The 19,445-nt window shown below is 38.9% G+C and overlaps 1 protein-coding gene across 2 annotated transcripts in view; it reads right to left on the bottom strand.

The window, feature by feature from the left end:
• Window positions 1–19,445, bottom strand: part of TOM1L1 (target of myb1 like 1 membrane trafficking protein) — a 52,711-nt gene that overhangs the window by 4,041 nt on the left and 29,225 nt on the right. For both annotated transcript variants that reach the window (XM_049701627.1, XM_004271800.3), the window contains 7 exons: window positions 16,962–17,095; window positions 12,533–12,593; window positions 12,030–12,147; window positions 10,634–10,730; window positions 3,378–3,429; window positions 1,061–1,166; window positions 544–625 (listed from right to left, as the gene is read on the bottom strand). In XM_049701627.1, coding sequence (XP_049557584.1) covers window positions 544–625; window positions 1,061–1,166; window positions 3,378–3,429; window positions 10,634–10,730; window positions 12,030–12,147; window positions 12,533–12,593; window positions 16,962–17,095 — 650 coding nt within the window. The remainder of the gene's footprint in view (window positions 1–543; window positions 626–1,060; window positions 1,167–3,377; window positions 3,430–10,633; window positions 10,731–12,029; window positions 12,148–12,532; window positions 12,594–16,961; window positions 17,096–19,445) is intronic.

Below are 19,445 nucleotides of genomic sequence, written 5' to 3' on the forward strand. Positions count from 1 at the left end.
CTACCATTCCATAAATATTTTTATATACTGACCAATATGAAATCACAAAATAATGCTGCTTTAAGGATTCCAAGTTAAAAAGTAATTTTTACACTAATAATCCATTTTAAGCACACTCTTGTCATAGGTAGTGAAGATTAAAAACAAGTTCTTATAGAAGTCTTTTTTGGCATTAGTCAAAGAACAAATAAAATACCCCGTCCATGTGGTACTTATGTCACTAATCAGTGAATAGTGCCCTTCTCAAGCTGGACAGAACCTGACTTTCCTCCAAGGCATCTACAAGGAATATACTAATGCACACGATGGTTCTGGTTATTTCTTAATGTGCAACCCCAGCATTTTTATTTTTTAGTCACAAGGCTGAGAATAACAAGACCATTAAGAGCAACAACCTCCAAGAAAACCTCACAAGTCATTTTAAAATAAGGTCATTGATTTCTGCCAAGACCTAAACAAAGTTAAATGTATGACCAAGCCCTGTTAGCTCTGCTACCAAAGGGAACCAAGACAAAAAACATAATCATTTTGTAAATGACTTACTCTGTGGTGACAGCAGGAGCTAAGGGATCAAACTCCATTACCTCGTAGTAATTGGGTGGCTGGAAATCATTCTTTGTCATCGCTGTAAGCAACAAAAAGAAACACACATTGTGCTTTTCGAGGAGATACACACAATTAATATTCTCTTTATGACTTAGACTTCTGACAGAAGATCCTAACAAACACTGACAACGAGAAACAAGCACACTGGTGTCCCAGTGCTACTCCCAAGTACAACAAATCTATACATAACAAAAAGGTTTCCAAACTTCGATTACAGGTTCATTTACCTCAGCACTCAAAATAAAATATTCAGTGCAACACAAGCATTTTTACAATCTCCTAAGGTCAGTAATAATGGTATCTGCCCTGAATTTATCTCATGTAGCTTAAAAATGTAAATGAACTCTAATTTTTCCTCTCTGTATATCTATTTTCAGTTACCAATAAATCTTTAGCAGATTCATATATTCTCACAAGTTTCCTTATTTGATGCAAATAATAAGGTGTCAGGTACCTGGATGATTGCTGGGCAGGGATGGTGGTCTCTGGTTTGATGGTGTTGCTGGAATGGTCTTTAGAGTAACTGGCTGTAGTAATACTGAATTTGAATATTCTGGAAACTGAAGAGAGCAGGGTGCATGTTCAAATAAACATTCTACATTAAGCTTTACTTTATAATTTAGATTCCTAGGCTTCCAAGGGGCAGTATTCCAAGAACCATATATTCTGAACTGGATAAGAATTAGTAATTATTAACTATTATTTTAGTTTTTAAGATAATAACCCCTTACAGAATTTACTGCTTTTCTGTCTGGCTTCATGCCCATTGCACCTCATTTCCCATATAAAATGTAAACTTAAAAAAAATGTTGCTTTTTAAAAAAAGAAGCAGGAATGTATGGCTCAGACCAGAGTCTGTTGTTCCACACTGAATAAAACCTGGGCCTCAAAGGACAAAAAACAATATTAACCACAAAAAAGCATAAGGTGAAGATATTAAATCAAGACTTAAAGATTAAAGTTTTAATTAGAAATATCTCTTCTTGTAATTTTCTTCATTCATTTCACAAATACGTCCTGGGCACCTACTGTATGCCAGGCTCTATAAATAAAGCAGTAAATAAAGCAGGCCAAATCCCTGCCCTCAAGAAGCAGACAATCAACAAACGTAAACAGGTGTCAGATAGCAAGTGCTCTCTGGAAAAAGCAGGGTAATGGGAGAAGAGAGGCTGGGGTGGGATATTTCTCTGACAGTCATAGTCAAGGGAATGCCTCACCACTGGGGACACTGAGCAGAGCCCTGATTCTGATGCGGGTCCTGTGATTAGCTAAGGTCATATGGTCATATGCTCTGAAGCAGGGGGGTGGCCAGTGCAGTTGGAGAGGCAAGAGGTGCAGCTAGAGAGGTAGTGGGAGGGGTCAGAGCAGCATTTCAGGCTTTTACTGAGTAAAATGGAGTCAGGAAGAAAATCACAGGTGGTTTTAGAGCAAATGGGTAACATAATACAAACTTTACTTTTAAAAAAGATTGCCATGGGGACTTCCCTGGTGGTCCAGTGGTTAAGAATTGGTCTTGCAATCCAGGGGACACTGGTTTGAACCCTGGTCAGGGAACTAAGATCCCACATGCTGCAGGGCAACTAAGCCCGTGTGCCACAGCTGCTGAACCCATGTGCCACAACTAGAGAGCCCACACACTGCAACTAATGAGCCCACGTGCTCTGGAGCCCGTGTGCCACAACTAGAGAGAAGCCCACACACTGCAACGAAAGATCCCGTGTGCTGCAACTAAGACCCGACACAGCCAAAAAAAAAAAAAAATGAAAAAGTAAAAGATTGCTCTGGTTTCTGTTTTAAGAATAGATTGTGTGATGGGGTGGGGGTGGAGAGGAAGGTGAAGGCTGAAGCAAGGCAACACTCAGGGAGGCCACTGCAATATCCATCTGATGGTAGCTTGAAATGGGATGTGGTAGTGGAGGTGGTGAGAAGTGGCTGGATAATGTATATATTTTGAAGGTAGAGGTAAAATGGTGGAGGTCAAGCATGATTTCTCAAGGTTTTTGACCTCAGCAACTGAAATAGTGGTCATTTACTGAGTGGGGGAGACAGCAGGAAGAGCAAATCGGGAGACAGGGCTGAAAGAAAACAAGAGGAGATGTGAAGTGGAAGGTGGAAATGTGAGTTCTGAGTGTAGGGAAGGCATAAGGTCTGGAGACAGCAACTTGTAAGTCGTCAGTCTGAATGGAATTTCAAGATATGAGACCAAAAGACCATGGAGGAATGAATGCCAGATTCCTGGGGTCTCCAATACTGAAAGGCCAGTAGAGGAGGAAGGACCAGCAAAGGGGATGGAGAAGAACTGAGGCAAGAGAAGAAGCCAAAGTGAGTGGTGTCTGAAAGCCACACGTGCAGAAAATAGGATGTGACTGACTGTCAGTTGCTGTTGATCAGATGAAGACTGAGAATTGCAGGACTACATTTAGTAAATCTGGAGGTCTCTGGTGACCTTGACAAGAGCTCTGCCAGTAAAGTGGCTGGAATGAGAACTTGTCTGAAGTCTGTCAGAGGATGGGAGGAAAGAAAGTGGAGACAGCAAATATAAACAGCTCTAAGGGAATTCTGATCCTTAACCATCTTTCTAACAGAAGTGAGACTACACTTGTCTATCTTAAATGATTAAAAAGACAGCAAGGAAAAGTCCTAACAAGGGCTGCATCAACACATTATAAAGAAACTTTGAGCAGAACATGAGAAATTAAGGACCAGGAGTTCCTTTTTAGCATGATAATTGCTCATCAGGTGCACTGCCAGGGAAGGTCTTCATTACTTACACTCTCATATGTAGGACTTGAGGCGAGGTTTTGGCTGGTCCTTTGGACAAACCTAGGATAGTGTGATAACACAGCATGATTACCCTACAGTGAGATCAAAGATGCCAAAAGATGACTTTCCTGGTCTAAAAACAAAACCCAAAATGTACCTTCAGACTACACAAACGTATTAATTTTATATATCAATAAAAATTACCATTGGTTTTAGTGCCCAGCAGATCATGATGCCCAAATACCAAAGACAGTAAAGAGAAAACCCTGTCCTCAGGCAATGGCAGCCTTGAGACCCTGGAGTGTGCACACTATACCAGTGACAGCAGAGCCTTCAGTCTTTGCATGAGCGTAGCTACCATCCCATCGTTTCCTAAAGGATGAGGGGCAATGCAGAGTAGAAGTTAGGAAGGGGGGACAGTTTGGAGTAAAGTTGGAATAAACACACTTCACCCTGTCTCTCCCACCAAATGCAGCTATAAAACATGGACAGGATGCGTGGAGCAAATATTTGAGAACTGAAAAGTTAACACTAGTTACAGGCTGATTGGGAAAGAAGACTAGAATTTGAGTATCAGTGAAATGTTGGTGAACTTACCATGTTCTGCCCCTCTGGTATTCCCTAACTGGAATGCAGTGCAGCCTAAAACCCAAGTGGGCAGTGAAGACAGAGCTCCAGGAGAAGCCTCTCATTCTCACTCAAGGAGCAGAAAAGGGAAATCCTAATGCTCAGAGAGAGTGTGGAAATCCCCCATCCCTTTTCTCCTCTTTGTTCTTTCACACCCCAAACCCTAGGCAATCCCAAGGTGGCTGCAGTGACAGCAGAGGCAACAGGGACCTACAGGGGCTTAAAACTCTGAGTGAGGGGAACCTTCCTCTCTAAGAGGTAGAACTGTGATCCTAAGAGGATATGGCAAACCTCTGTTGTTTCTTTTATCCCTTCTGTCCTGCCATTTGGTGCCCAACACAAGCATAGTCAAGGAAATGCATGGCATAGTAAACCTTCAGCTTTTTGACTGGAGAGCCAAAAAAGGGCGTCCCAGGAAAGCAAAGAACCAGAGAAATCACAATGAGGGAGGAATTCAGGAAAACAACCTTAAAGTTGTTTATGAAACAACTTTATGCATCTATGCATCCATGGCTGATCCCAATAAATGCCAAAGATGTTGAGAACTGAACACACAGCCTGCTATCCAGACCTTACATGAATACTGGGTGGCACACATGTGGGACAGGTCTCAATGGCACTGCCAAGGCTTTGAAAATTTAACTGACATCAGAACCGAAGCACACAGAAGGCAGGCTGAAACTGTGGCGTAAACCTCATGAGGTTGTTTGCCTACTAATCAAAACATCAACATTCTCAACAGGATTTAGATAAGATGAAGTGTCTCATATCATTAATAATGTCCAAGATACAATCCAAAATTACTATGCATATGAAGAACTGAGAAAATTTAAACTTGCAAGAGAAAAGACAATCAACAGTGGTTGACATCCAGAGTACACAGATGCTGAAATTATCTTACAATTTTAAAGCAGCTATTTATACAAATGCTTCAGCAAGGAACTGTGAACACTCTTGATAAAAAACAGGAAAATAGAGTCTCAGCAAAGAAACACAAGATTATAAAGAAGAGCCAAATGGGAATTTTAGAATTGAAAATTTCAGTAACTGAAATTTTTAAAAAGTTACAGAATGAGCTAAACAGCAAAGTGGGGATGACAGAGGAAATAGAGTGAGAAAAGCAATGAACAGAACCCTATGGATCTATGAAACAATGACAACAGATCTAACGTGTGCCATCAAAAGTCCCAGAAGGACGGCAGAAAGTGTGTAGTGCTGGAAAAAAACATTTGAAGAAATAAAGGCTTAAAACTTCACAAATTTGGTCAAAGACAAACCCACAGATTCAAGAAGTTCAGTGTAATAGGTTGAGTCGTGGCTCCCAAAGAGTTATGTCCTTGTCCTAATTCCTGGAACCTATGAGAGTCACCTTATTTGGAAAAAGGGTTTTTGTAGATATAATTAAGGACATTGAGATGATGTTCGAGTGGGCACTAAATTCAATGACAAGTGACCTTAAAACAGAAAAACAGGAGTGGGGGGAAGGAGGGACTGAGACACACAGGGGAGAAGGTAATGTGAAGGTGGAGAAAGAAAGTGAAGTGATGTGGCCACAAGCCAAAATAACAAAGGAGTGCCAACACTCACCAGAATCTTTAAGAGGCAAAGAATGGCTTCTCCTCTGAGAGCCCTGGAGGGAGACTGCCTTGCTTTCTCTCAGACTTCTAGCCTCCAGAACTCTATAAAGAGAAGTTCCTGTGGTTTTAAACCCACCAGTTTGTGGTGTTTTTATGGTAGCCACAGGAAGTGAATACACTCAGTAAAACCAAAAGACAGCCATGCTCAGACACATCATAATCAAACTGTTGAAAATTAGAAGAAAAGTTCTTAAAGCACAGACAGAAAAAAACAACACAGAATCAACAGGGGAAAATTTGAATGAATGTTAGCTTTCTCATTAGAAGCCATTTAGGCCAGAGGAGACTGGAGCAATGTTTAAAAACTGCTGGAAGAAAAGAACCATCTACCCAGAATCCAATGAGAATATCCTTCAGGAACAAAAATGAGAAAGACATACTCACATGAAATAATCTAAGAGACTTTCACTGCCAACAGACCTTCTCTAAAATAATGCTAAAAGAAATTCTTCAGAGAGAAGAGAAATTGTACCAGAATAGAAGGAAAGCAACAGAAATGGTAAATATTGGGTAAATATAATAGACTATTCTTCTCTTCCTGAGTCTTTAAAATTTATTTGAGGGTTGCAAGCAAAAACTATATTATGGAAAAATAATTGTCTAATAATTATACATTGTCTGGTTGTGGTTTTTTAACATACATAATACATACAGTAACTATAATTTATATTATTAAAGGGGAGCGCTGTATGATAATAAGGTTTCTACATTTCACTTCAAATGGCAAAATACTGGTTTTAAGTACCCCCCAAAAACTGTAATTCCTAGAGCAACCATTCCTCCCCTCCCCATATATACACTACACAAAGATACAAAATCACGATAAAATGGAATATTGAAAACATTCAAATAACCTAAAGTATGAAGGAAAGAGGAAACAGAAAAAAAACCCACACACACCAAAGGGAACAAATAGCAAATTACACAATGCTAGACCTAAATCCAAACATACTAAATGTAAATGGTCTAAACATACCAATTAAAGACAGAAATTATTAAAATACATAAAAATGCACGACCCAACCATATGTTATCAATTAGAAACTCACTTCAAATAATTAAGTTAAAAGTAAAAAGGCAGGGCTTCCCTGGTGGCGCAGTGGATAAGACTCTGCCTGCCGATGCAGGGGACACAGGTTCCATCCCTGGTCCAGGAAGATCCCACATGCCGTGGAGCAACTAAGCCCATGCGCCACAACTACTAAGCCTGCACTCTAGAGCCCGTGAGCCACAACTACTGAAGCGCATGTGCCTAGAGCCCGTGGTCCACAACGAAGAATAGCTCCCGCTCACTGCAACTAGAGAAAAGCCCACGTACAGCAACGAAGACCCAACGCAGCCAAAAAAAAAGTAAAAAGGCAGAAGATATACCATGTGAACACTAATCAAAAGAAAGCTAGAGTGGCTATATTAATATCAAAGTAAACATGAGGGCAAAGACAATTACAACGTATAAAGAGGGAACATTACATAATGATAAAAGGGTCAATTCACCAAGAAGACAACAATCCTGAATGCAAATGCACTTAAAGACAGAGCTTCAAATACATGAAGCAAATAATTTTACATAAACTTTTCTAGAAATACCACATACTGTATGACTCTATTCAGATGCTATTGTCACAAACTATAATGATAGAGAACAGACTTGGTGGCTGCTGGGGGTTGGGGATGGGGATGTGTGACTATAAAGGAATAATAGCATAAGGGAGCTTTTTGGGATAATGAACTATTCTACATTCGGACTGTGGGGGTAGTTACATGAATCTATGTATATATGTTAAAATACATAGAACTGTACACCAAACAAAAAAAGGGTCAATTTTACCATACGGAATTTTTTTTTTTTTTTTTTTTTTGCGGTATGTGGGCCTCTCACTGTTGTGGCATCTCCCGTTGCAGAGCACAGGCTCCAGACGCGTAGGCTCAGCGGCCATGGCTCCCAGTGTGCCTAGCCGCTCCGCGGCATGTGGGATCTTCCTGGACTGGGGCACGAACCCGTGTCCCCTGCATTGGCAGGCGGACTCTCAACCACTGCGCCACCAGGGAAGCTCCCGGAAATTTTTAAAATAAAATTAAAGTGCAGAAAGAAAATAAAGAGAGCAGGTATGGAAATCAGATCCACTTGAATTTGAATCCTCTTTTTGCACTAGTTAGCAGCCTTGGTTTCTTCACTTGTACAGTGAATATTGGGGATACCTATCTCATAGGCCTGTAGGGAGCACTAGTAAGTAATTAGTAGGCATTTCTTATTCTTCTTAGCCTATGGCCTGATACTAACTGGGCTATAAATATGACCTGTGGCTTTATCCCATCATCATCGCTTTTCAGGGATCCTTTCTGTTATGAATAATTCCATCACTCATTTGTTCTGTGATGATAAATTAAACTGCAAACACAGAGAGATGGAAAAATCTCAAGACTGTAAGATATTTTGATGGCTGATTTTGCCACTCATATGTAATCTTTGGCATATGATTTAACCCAGATTCATGCCTTAGGTAACTTTAGCGCTTCAATTTCCATCACTAAAAAACTGACTAGTGATACTTTCACTCATGTATCAATATAAGCTTCTTCTGAAAATCAGAAAAAAATAGATACAAAAGACATAGTCTAGAAAACAAAATATAGATGTCACACATTATTTTTTTTTTTAATTTTTTTTAAATTTATTTTTTTAACATTTTTATTGGGGTATAATTGCTTTACAATCGTGTGTTAGTTTCTGCTTTATGACACACACATTATTTTTTATTCCAGTAAATTCTAAGAACTATTATAATTATTTTGATATCTGGAACTTGGGCAGACAATTGTAACAGGGTTTCTAACGATCAGCCGATCACTGCCTTATGGTTCCCCAGAGACATTTTTTAAAACTAAAGATTCTTGCTACTGAATCAGAGTTTCTGGTGGCCAGCAATTTTACTGTTCAATAATCACTCAAGTGATTTTTATGCACCTTAGAGTATGAGATCCACAAAACTAAGCAGCTGTTAGCTAGGATTTGATCTTTGTGTGAGTTGTATAGACAGACATTTTTTTTGTAATGGGATTTCATCTTTATGGTCAATCTTTCCCAACAAGATTTGCAGAATAAAGGAAAACAGAATCAGCTACTTCAGACCACATTGTTTACTAAGCAACTTCACTGGAGTTCTGCCTACAACATTTCAACATTTACTTGCATCACAGCAGTCAAGACCAGAGGGAGTCAAGCTAAGGTAATGACCCAACCTGGTGGTTCAAGAGATAGCCATGTCCCAGCACATGAATCTTTCCTTTCTCTCTTCTTCCCTTACACATTTTTTTGCTTTTTTCCCCAGTTTGATTCTCCTTTCTCTTCTCCTCAGTCTGCCCCTCTCCTTTTTAATATAGAAAAGTAACTAAAAAATATCTAAGTCCATTGACATAAAAACACAGCCAAGACATGCTGTTGAGTGAAAAACAAAAGCAAGGTTCAAAACAGTATGCATAGTATGCTGCCCTTTGTTTAATAAAGGAGAAAAAGTAATTCATATTCTTATTTACCTAAAGACACTTTGGAAGGATAAATAAGAAACTAACAAAGGGGTTCCCCGGGTGGGAGCAGGTATGACCCAAGGGAGGGCAAGAGGCAGGATGGGGGTGGGATGAGATCAAGTATTGTCCTTGTACATCTTTTTATATTGCTTTGATATCTGCATCATGGAAATGTATTGCCTATTACCTAAAATACATATATTTAAAAGGCAAAAAAAGAATATAATAGGCTTTGATGTAAGGCAAATCTAACTTCTGTTTATTTTTTTGCTGTTTATCTGCTCCATTCTGCCTCTTCTTGACCTTAGGTAACCATGCTTTTTTTAGGTTCTTCTGCATCTTTCTTATGATTCTCTATGCAAAGAGTGGCAAATATTAGCATATATTATTTCTCACTTTCTTATACAAATTTGAGATAGTATACACACACTACTTTGCACCTTTTCTCATTTAATAATAAATACATTGGTGATTGTCCCTCACATAGAGGGCCTACTTTTTTCTCCAGAAGTATAATAATATATTGTGTAGATGTTTATTTAACCATTCCCCAAACTGAAGGGTACTTGAGTTGTTTCTAATTATTAGCTATTGCACAAATGCTGTGAAGAATAATCTTGTAAAGACCTTATTTTGCATAAATAAGCATAAATTCCTAGACTGCAAGTTCAAACGTAAATGCATTTATAATTTTAATAGATATTGCCACTTGCCCCTCATAAAAACTGCACAGTTTTGTGATAGTATCTGTCTCTCCACAGTTAACAAAGCATGTTAACAAACATGTAGACTACTGCCAACCTGTGAGGTTAAAAAAAGTCTTATTGCAGTTTAATTTATATTTCTGTAACTGTACGTAAGGCTGAGCATCACTGAGCAAAAATATGTTTCTAAATCATCTGTATTTCTTTTTTGGTGAACTATCAGTTCACCAGACCTGCTACTTAATCGCTACATGAACTTCTATTCCCTAGGTCTTAGCCTTTTTTCCTATAAAATGAGAATAATGATAATAGCACTGATCCAAGAACTTTTGCAAAGATTAAATGCAATAAATAAAAACAGGTCAGCAAAGTGCCTGCCACATAGCAAGTGCTCTGCAATCTGTGTGGTCGTTTCTGTTCCCCCACTTTGTCTTTGTATTTTTCCTACCTCCTGTTACCACTAAAAAAATAAGAGAAACAGAGAATTTATGGAAGGCTTGCTATGTACTGAGTGCTATACTAGGAGGTACATACAGCATTGCACAGAATCTTTTTAAGAATCCTAGAGAGTATTCTTAGAAGAGAAATGAAGGCTCACACTGGTTAAGTTTCTCATCCAAGGTCACACAGCTAATAGGAAGCAGTACTGAAATTCTAAATCAGTTATGTATGATTCCTAAGTCTCTACCTTTTCTATTATGTCATGTTTTCTTAAATATGAGGAATCAGAATGAGATGGAATTAGTTCTGGAGTATTACTGACATACTTACAGGGGTGTTTCTGTGTTTTCTGAGGCTAGCAAATCCACCTGTGGATGAAGACTGGGTTTCAAGTTGTTTGTTACAACAGGACTTGTAGAGCTGAAATCTAGAACACAAAATGTACTTATTGCTTGTCTCTAAAACATTTTGTCCATCAGTTCTGTTGAATTTTCTGCTGTTTTTTTTTAAAAAAAAAAACACCAAATTAAGGAGATTGAGATAGTTCTGTCACCGTAAAATCGTGGGATTTCCTCAAACAGAAATTCAAAAACATCATTTATGGCAACTGGAAAGAGAGAAATTCCCTGCCATAAAAAGAGGATGTTGTAAAGGTAGCAAACGTTATTGTGTTGGGTTTTCTAAAATCCCAAGCTGACTCACAATGGAAGGGATTTTATGTCTTATCCTGTCAAGCACAAAAGTAAAAAGCTATGGCATATATAGAGCTCTACCCTCACCTCTCCAAACTCTCAAGTTCCCATAATCATGAGACACCCCAAAGAGAATAATTATTTCCACCCCCACTCTGAAAATGCCTGATAAAAACTCAAGAAAACTCTTCAATATAATGGACTCCAAACATCCCACTGGTCTAAGCAAGCAGCCAACATTTTAGAAATGGGGTAAGTAATAAGAAAACCACAAATTGAGTGATACTGACTATTCTGATTCTAAAAAATCCTGCTAACATACAAGGAAAACAAACTGATTTTAATTTGGCAGAAAATTCTGGATTTCAGCATTTTTCATCATCTTTACTTTGTAATTTACCAAAACTCTTTGGGAAGGGTAACAGGAGACAACAAATAAGACAGATAAGGTAGGTAACCCTAAGCCTACAGTGCAACATCATTCATTTACCTTCACAGAAAACCATTAAAGCAACAATTGCTCTCATTTTATAAAGTAGGAAAGTCTCTAAGGTGGGTGGCTAAGAGGTGCCAGAACTGGGATTTCAACTTGAACTTCTCTGACTCAAAAGCTTGTGATTTGCCCTCCACATTTCGCCATCATGAGGCCTCATAATTCCTGATTTTGTCTATATGCATCAAATATTCCCCTTCCTGATGCTATAGTATGGCAGAGAAAACCAAAGATAATAGGGTTCAGAGTAGGTTTAAGTATTGGCCATGGAGCTGAACAAGCTCTATAAGCAGGCCAGGCGAATTTGTCAAAATACTAAGCCAGTGGGATGAGTTTCAAGGACCTCCTCCGCCAGACACATCCCATTCCTGTACTGGGTGTGACCTACCATTTGTCAAGAAGTACTTAAATCTCCTGATATAGTTCTCTGATATTCAAACTGACTTCAGTTCTTCTCAGGTTCCATTTAATCAAGAAACCAAGAGAACTGTTTCACATCAAGCTCTTCCACTGGTCTGAAAAGGCCCATGTGCTTATTTACTTAAGTCTGAAAGCTGAGCATTCAGGGTGCTGAGTTCTCCCAAAGTGGCCCTATGCATCAGAGGGCTGCGACTCAGGTCAAGGAGATCAGAGGATGGGGCAGAAGGTTCACTGGTAGTCTGAAAACAAAGCAAACAAAAACACAATTTAGAAAAAACTATGTCAGGCAGTTTGTCACAGCTTTCTCCCCAGACTTTCCTTTGGAGAAAGGAAGATCCTATTTGGAAGTATCCTGAGAGAGAACTCTCCATTCAATAGACAATGCTAGTACTAATCACATCTCGCCACTGACATGGGTCCCTGCTTAATTAGAGAATCTTCTTATGACCTCTTATCAATAACTCAATGAGTTATTAAGGCAGATACTCTACACTACTAAAACCACTCCAAATCATTAATGCATGTCTTCTCTTTTTTAAGACTTGTTTTATATAAGCTTTGCTCCTTGCTGTAGAATTCATAAAATTTTCAATTGTTTATTTTATAACAGTTCTATTTACTTACATTGGCATCTTCCCTCTGGTTCTTATTTTGCTCCAAAATCCTTTGTTGGTTTCGAATGAACCTGTTTGAATTAACAAAATGCAAGTATTTAAAAGAAAACAGATATGAAAATGCTACAATATTTAACAGAATTATTAATGTGCAAATATTTAGGGATAATCAGCCTCATCCCCAATTCCCAATAAAATACTTTAATAACTTTTTCCCAGTTTATAAAAGTAATAATGCCTTTAAAGAAAACTATGAGAAAATGGACAAATATTACAAATATGAATAATTCCATAATCAAGATATGGTTCCTATTAATATTATGATGTACTTCCTTCTAGTATTTTTTTCTGTAAGTTAATCTATTTTAAACTTAGTTGAAATTATACTTTACATAATTCTGTATTCTAATTCCATGATGTTCAGATCATTTTTCTAGTTATTCAGAAATACAACTTATAGTGGTTGCATACTTAACCTAATGAATCACATATATAAATATTCTCCTTATTCTCAAATATTTGAGTTGTTTCTAATTTTGCCAAAATTATCAAAAATGAACATTTTCCATAAAATTCACATACAATTAACATATTTTCACTGTTTAATCTTCATTTTTATAAGACACTTGACACCTAACAACATTACCTTTTACAACTTTGTTTTAATTTTACATTGTTCGTACACTGTGGGTAAAGGAGGAGCAGTTAAATAAATAAATAAGAGAATAGGTTTCAAAGAATAGTGAAGCTGAAAGCAGAAATCCAAGGCACAAGTGTCAGTATTATTACTGAGTAGTTATAAGACCATACATATGATCCTCAGTTCTCCATCTACTCAAAGAGAATAGCAATATCTGAACCATTTCCTCAAAGTTAATCTCAAGGGCAAGATACAGACAGATAATACAGGTGGATGAATGTGGAAATGCTTTGCAAACTAAAAGCTGCTTTAGAAATACATAGTATTACTATTACGACACATTGATTCCATGAACCTAAACACTTTCAAGTCTAAAAGCTTATACTGAATTAAAACATGACTTAGGTTTAAGGATTTTCCCCTTTCTAACACACGTACTTCTTCTTCCATCTACTCATGGTATTGGCTTCCTGCATGCTAGCTAGTTATGTGCAAGGTATGAACAACCTTCACAAATCAAGCCTTGAGTAACAATTTCTGTTACCTTATTTGCACAGCTATTCCCTGGATGTAATGAGTGGAAACTTCTGGGGATTTTGGAATAGGGTGAATGTATTTTGCCTGTGGGATGGATGTGAATCTTTAGGGAACAGAGGGCAGACTGTGGTGAGCATGGTAAGTAGGATGATTCCCCTGCCAAGATATCCACATCCTAATCAATGGAACAGTGAATATGTTAGGTTAGATGGCATATGGAGTGAAGATTGCTAATGAGTGGACTTTAATAGGGAGATTATCCTGGACCACACAGATGAGCCCAGTGTAATCACAAAGGTCCTTAAATGTGGACAAGGGAGGCAGACGAAGGAAGCAAGAGGGATACAATGTGAGAAGGACCCGACCAGACAACTTTGGCTTTGAAGATGGAGGAAAGGGGTCAGGAGCCTAGAAAAGTGGCATAAGTTGCACAAGTTAAGGAAAAGATTTCCTCCAAAAAGGAATGCAGCCCTGGTTCAAAGCTGAATCAGAAAAAGCTGTTCACAGAAATAACCCAGTCTCCTGATATCAAGACCAGATAAACACACATTCCCCCTTGGAGGAAGCTTTTAGTAAGTGGTCTTATGGTTTGTAATAGAATTCTCCAAAATGAAAACCATGAGTCAGCACTCTACTGAAAACCATATGGTTTTCCTTAGATATCTTCCCATTTACAAAGATTTATACCAACCACCCCCCGCAAAAAGACCAAACAAACAACAAAAAGAACCCAAAAAAAACGAAGGGCAAGGTTTGCTCAGTGATAAGGGAACATGGTCACAGGGCTCACATCCCTCCCTTGGTGCCCTGTCACCTCTTCACAGAACGGCCGCTCTCCCTGACAGTGAGACAGTGAGGGAAAGAACTTATTTTGCAGCTGTGGGTTTTACTTCCCTGATTCTCTTGGTTCATTCACGATGAGTGGGGAAAAAAAGTCTAGACAATAAATTAGAAGGCTCACTGGGACAAGAAGAGGAGGACAAGAAATTAATATTTAATGTGCTAGCACCCAGCTAGGTGCTTTAATATACATTATCTCATTTAATTCTTAGAAACAAACAAATAAAATAAACAAACCCTCTCCAAATAGGTAGTATTATCCTCTTTAATAAATAGAAAAAACCCAAATCTTAAAAAAAGTTAAGCAATTTGTCCAAAATCATCAGTAAGATTTGAATCCGGACCTGTTCACCTTCCCTTATGTCACACTGGTCCCATTCTTCATCTGTTGGTGGGAAATATGGCCACTAATTCCAGGGAATTCTCGACAGAAATGGTTCCCCTAAGGGCGTCTTGAAATGTCACTGTAACTAGGAGGAAAACCTCTGATATTTAGCAGGTAGGGGCCACATAAGGGAAAACTGCCCTTCCCAAAATGCCAATACAACTCTTATTTGAAACAAGGATCTAGAAAAAGTTTGGGGATCTCAGAGACTCCAGAATTTCTATGCTAGGAAGGCCTAGGTACAGGTTTGGAAAGAGACCAGGAGACTTGCCTGAAGCGATGTTTGTACATAGCACTTCTCATTAAGACTGAAGAGAAAGCCACCTGTCAAGCGAAGCATGCTGCCGCTATTTGGGGCCGGGTTCTAGGTGCCAGCTCTCTCCCCAGGCCTGTTGTGCCTTCCCATAGCTTCACAACCGTATGTGCTCTTACCTGCTCCTGGTTTAGTCAACTCCTCCTCATCCCATAGTTCTCAGCTTAAATGGTACTTCCTCATAGAAGCCTTCCTGTCCTTTTTCTGACCTGGATTAGGTCTGGCTGTTATTCTCACTAAACAGACCTCCTATTCACTGCATTTATTTCACTTTCCAAGTGTGTATATTTATATATATGATTGAAGGTGTTTTCCTGACTATAGGCTTGACTATAGATTACAATAGGTTATAAAACTATTACTTTGGGACTTCCCTGGTGGCACAGTGCTTGAGAGTCCGCCTACCGATGCAGGGGACACGGGTTCGTGCCCCGGTCCGGGAAGATCCCACATGCCGCGGAGCGGCTGCGCCCGTGAGTCATGGCCGCTGAGCCTGCGCGTCCGGAGCCTGTGCTCCGCAACGGGAGAGGTCACAACGGTGAGAGGCCCGCGTACCACAAAAAAAAAAAAAAAAAAAAAAAAAAAAAGACTATTACTTTGATGAATGAATAAATGACTTGGAAACAACTTAAATGCCTAATAAGTGAACTGTGAGAGAAACGTGGACCATTATGCAGCTATTAAAAATAATGGTTTAGCCAAAGCATTTAAGAACATAGGATACACAAATACTGATTTTACGGCAAAGAAAATCAAGGGAGAAACAAAAGTATATGTTCTTTATATGATCACGACTATAAAAAAGTTTAGAAAAATACTAAAATGTTAGAAACAAAATTATGAGTACAGTCGACCCCTGTATCCACAGGTTCTGTATCTGTGGGTTCTGCATCTGAGGATTCAACCAACCTCAGATTGAAAATATTTGAAAAAGAAAAATTCTAGAAAGTTCTAAAAAGGAAACTTGAATTTGCCATGAACCAGCATCTATTTACATAGCATTTACATTTACTAGGTATTATAAGTAATCTAGAGATGATTTAAAGTGTACAGGAGGATGTGCATAGGTTATATGCAAATACTACACTATCTTACATAAAGGGCTTGAGCATCTGTGGATCTTGGTATCCTTGGGGGGGGTTCCTGGAAACAATCCCCTACAGATATCAAGAGATGACTGTGTTTAAACTTTTTGCGTTCATACTTTTCTGAATGGAATTTAGAAAAAAAATCTGTGTTCATATACAGATTATCCTCACTGGCTACTCTGGTTTTGTGTAGACTATTTTCTCCATATAAATATCCTCCTCTCTTCTCTTTACCATTTCCATGTTGTTCTCCACCTCAAACTTAGGGTAAACCTCACTTTCACTACGACTCTTTGTTTATAGCATTGGTCTATTTGAGAGCTTACGATGTGCTCAGTGCAGACAACATTCCGTGATTAAGATCCAGGCCCTGCTCACAGGGCAGTACGTGAGCATTGCTTACACTGCCCGTGAATGCCCCTCACACTGCTCAGGCACACGCTCATTCCTGCAAGCCATATCACACACTCCCAGAAGAGCAGGACCAGGATTCCCTATCTTGGGAGGAAGGCAGCCATGTCCATAACTTGTTCCTGATCTTTCTGAGTGCTCACCTGTAGGCACTCTAAGAACACGGAGTACCTGGAGGTTAAACTAGCACTGGAGGAGGGTCGGAGAGGGCGTGCCACTGCTCACCTCTCATATCCAAGGATGGCGTTATTCAAATCCTCATTCACCTGAATTAGCTCAACAGTGACATCTTCATTCTCCACCACTACGAGCAGGTCCATGATCCTCTCCTGCATCTCCCGACCTGTCTTATAAAGTTTCTGTCAAAGAAGGAGAGAGATTTCTTCTTCAGTGCTAAAAAAACAACTGATTTGCCAATCTGTATACTACTGTGACCATCTCCACACTGAGTCACCTATGGGAGATTACCAAAGTATTTAACTATGGACAGCTCATCCTTTCTCTATGAAGGATATCAGAACAATATTTTCCTCTAAAAATCAAAATGGGCATCATAAGGACAATAATGTACATTGCATGTAATGCTGGACTAGAAATCAGAAGTGGTGTACAGGAATTCTAGGTTTACTACTTGTTAGCTGTGCTGTGTTAGGAAAAAAAAATCACTTGTTTTCTAAATCTGTTTACTCACTTGACAAGTGAAAAATATACTACTTGCCACATCTACCTCAAGGGGTGACAGAAAATCAAATGAGGTGTATAATGAGGAACTATATAACTATAAAGAACTACATAAAACATAAAATGCTATTGTTGTTATTTGTGGTAATAGAAGAAAGTAGTTAAAATGCATTTATAGCAGTATAATTTTCTTGTTATGTTTTACTTAAACATGTAACGTTTATAGTTACAACATCACATTCCAAGGTAAACTGAAGCAGGATTAAAAAACTAGTCATCAATGCCATTTTTATTTGGACTGCCTGGAATCACTGTATTACACAAGACTCTACTCCCCAAACCAGCTTTTTCTCATAAGCATCAGAGGCACCTACAACAGACTTACTGACTCAGAATTGCCTAGGCTGAGAGTTTGGGAATTTACACTTTTTAAACAAGCATCTCAAAGTGTTTCTTATGTACACTGATACTTGAGAACTGCTATCTTACAACTTACTTTCTCTTAGGCAAACCTCCAGTAAGCCTGAGGAGCATAAAACTGGTATTAATATTCCTTCAAACCCACCCTGGCTAGAATTTGTCCATGTAATAATACATTAACATCAGGCAAGAACACAGGGAAGCTCCCCTTTCAAAATGAAAGCAGCAGAACTTGCTAAATCACAGCACTATTACATTATCTGATCTTTTCCCTCAAGAAAGACAGACTTAAAAAAAAAAAAAAAAAGACCTGCTGAAAAACTTACACTTCACAAAACCATTTAGAATCTCAAACAATCTATCACAAGATTTCCAACAGGAAATCTCTAAATAAATAATAAATAAATAAACCAAACCACTACCAGCTGGCATTTAGACAGAGGTAAAGGCTACCATACCTCCACAAAATCTTAACAGAAGTATTTAGAAGACAGAAGAAAAGGGAAAGGAAAAAAAAAAGTGAGACAGACAGATGACAGACTCTAGGTTTTCATACTTGCACTGTGCAACCAGAAAAACTGTCCCGGCTCCTAATGATGTGGTCACTGTCTGCAGCAGTTGACAAACTTTTCCTTAAAGGTCCAGCTATTAAATATTTTCTGCTTTGGAGGCCACAAAGCCTGTGTTGTAACTACCCAACTCTGCCAAGGTGAGAGTAACCACACACAATATGTAAACAAATGGGTGTGGCCACATCCTAGCAAAATTAAGTCAGGTGGTTGCCAAATTTGAGTCACTTATGGTCCCCTGGTAGAGCACAAAGAGAAAAGACTTTAGACTCAGTGATCCAAAGGTCTCTCCCATCTACATACCTGATACGGGATATGGTTAAAACTTAGCCTCAGTTTACTTTTTTATCTGTAAAACAAGGATAACAACCATCTTACAGGGTTGTTGTCAGAACAGAAAATGATGCGGTTGAAACCCACGTATGGCATACAGGGTAGTCAATGAATGTATTATGGTTGCCTAAGGAGGTGTCCCTAGCAGCTTAACTAGCAAACTAATATTATACATTCCTGGGACTTCCCTGGTGGTCCAGTGGATAAGACTCTGCACTCCCAATGCAGGGGGCCTGGGTTCGATCTCTGGTCAGGGAACTAGATCCGGCATGCATGCTACAACTAAGAAGTCTGCATGCTGCAACTAAGACCTGGTGCAGCCAAAATAAATACATATATATATATTTTTTTAAAAAAGGAAAAAACTAAGAAGCATTTGGTTATAACCCCATGATGAACGAGAACTTTACCTCTGTTCTGCGTTAGTGTACAGAACAGTTCTCCTCCTTGCTCACTGGCAGCCTTGCTAGAACAATGTCAAGATCAAGGAAATACAATGGCTGTTAGATGCCTGTGACAAAAGTAGAAAGTAATCTGAAATGAATTTGCAGCCAACGTCAACAGCCCCCGGTCACATGAAGAGTGTCCCTTTGCCCTCTCAAGAGACAGATGGAATGGAAACATGAAAGGGGCACCACATTTCTCAGCAGGTTTGCAAAGCAGAATTTGAAAAACCTCTTCAAAAGCCAGCCCACTCTGATCTTTG

Source organism: Orcinus orca, chromosome 19 (assembly GCF_937001465.1).
Source record: "Orcinus orca chromosome 19, mOrcOrc1.1, whole genome shotgun sequence".
In the NCBI taxonomy this organism is placed as follows: Eukaryota; Metazoa; Chordata; class Mammalia; order Artiodactyla; family Delphinidae; genus Orcinus; species Orcinus orca.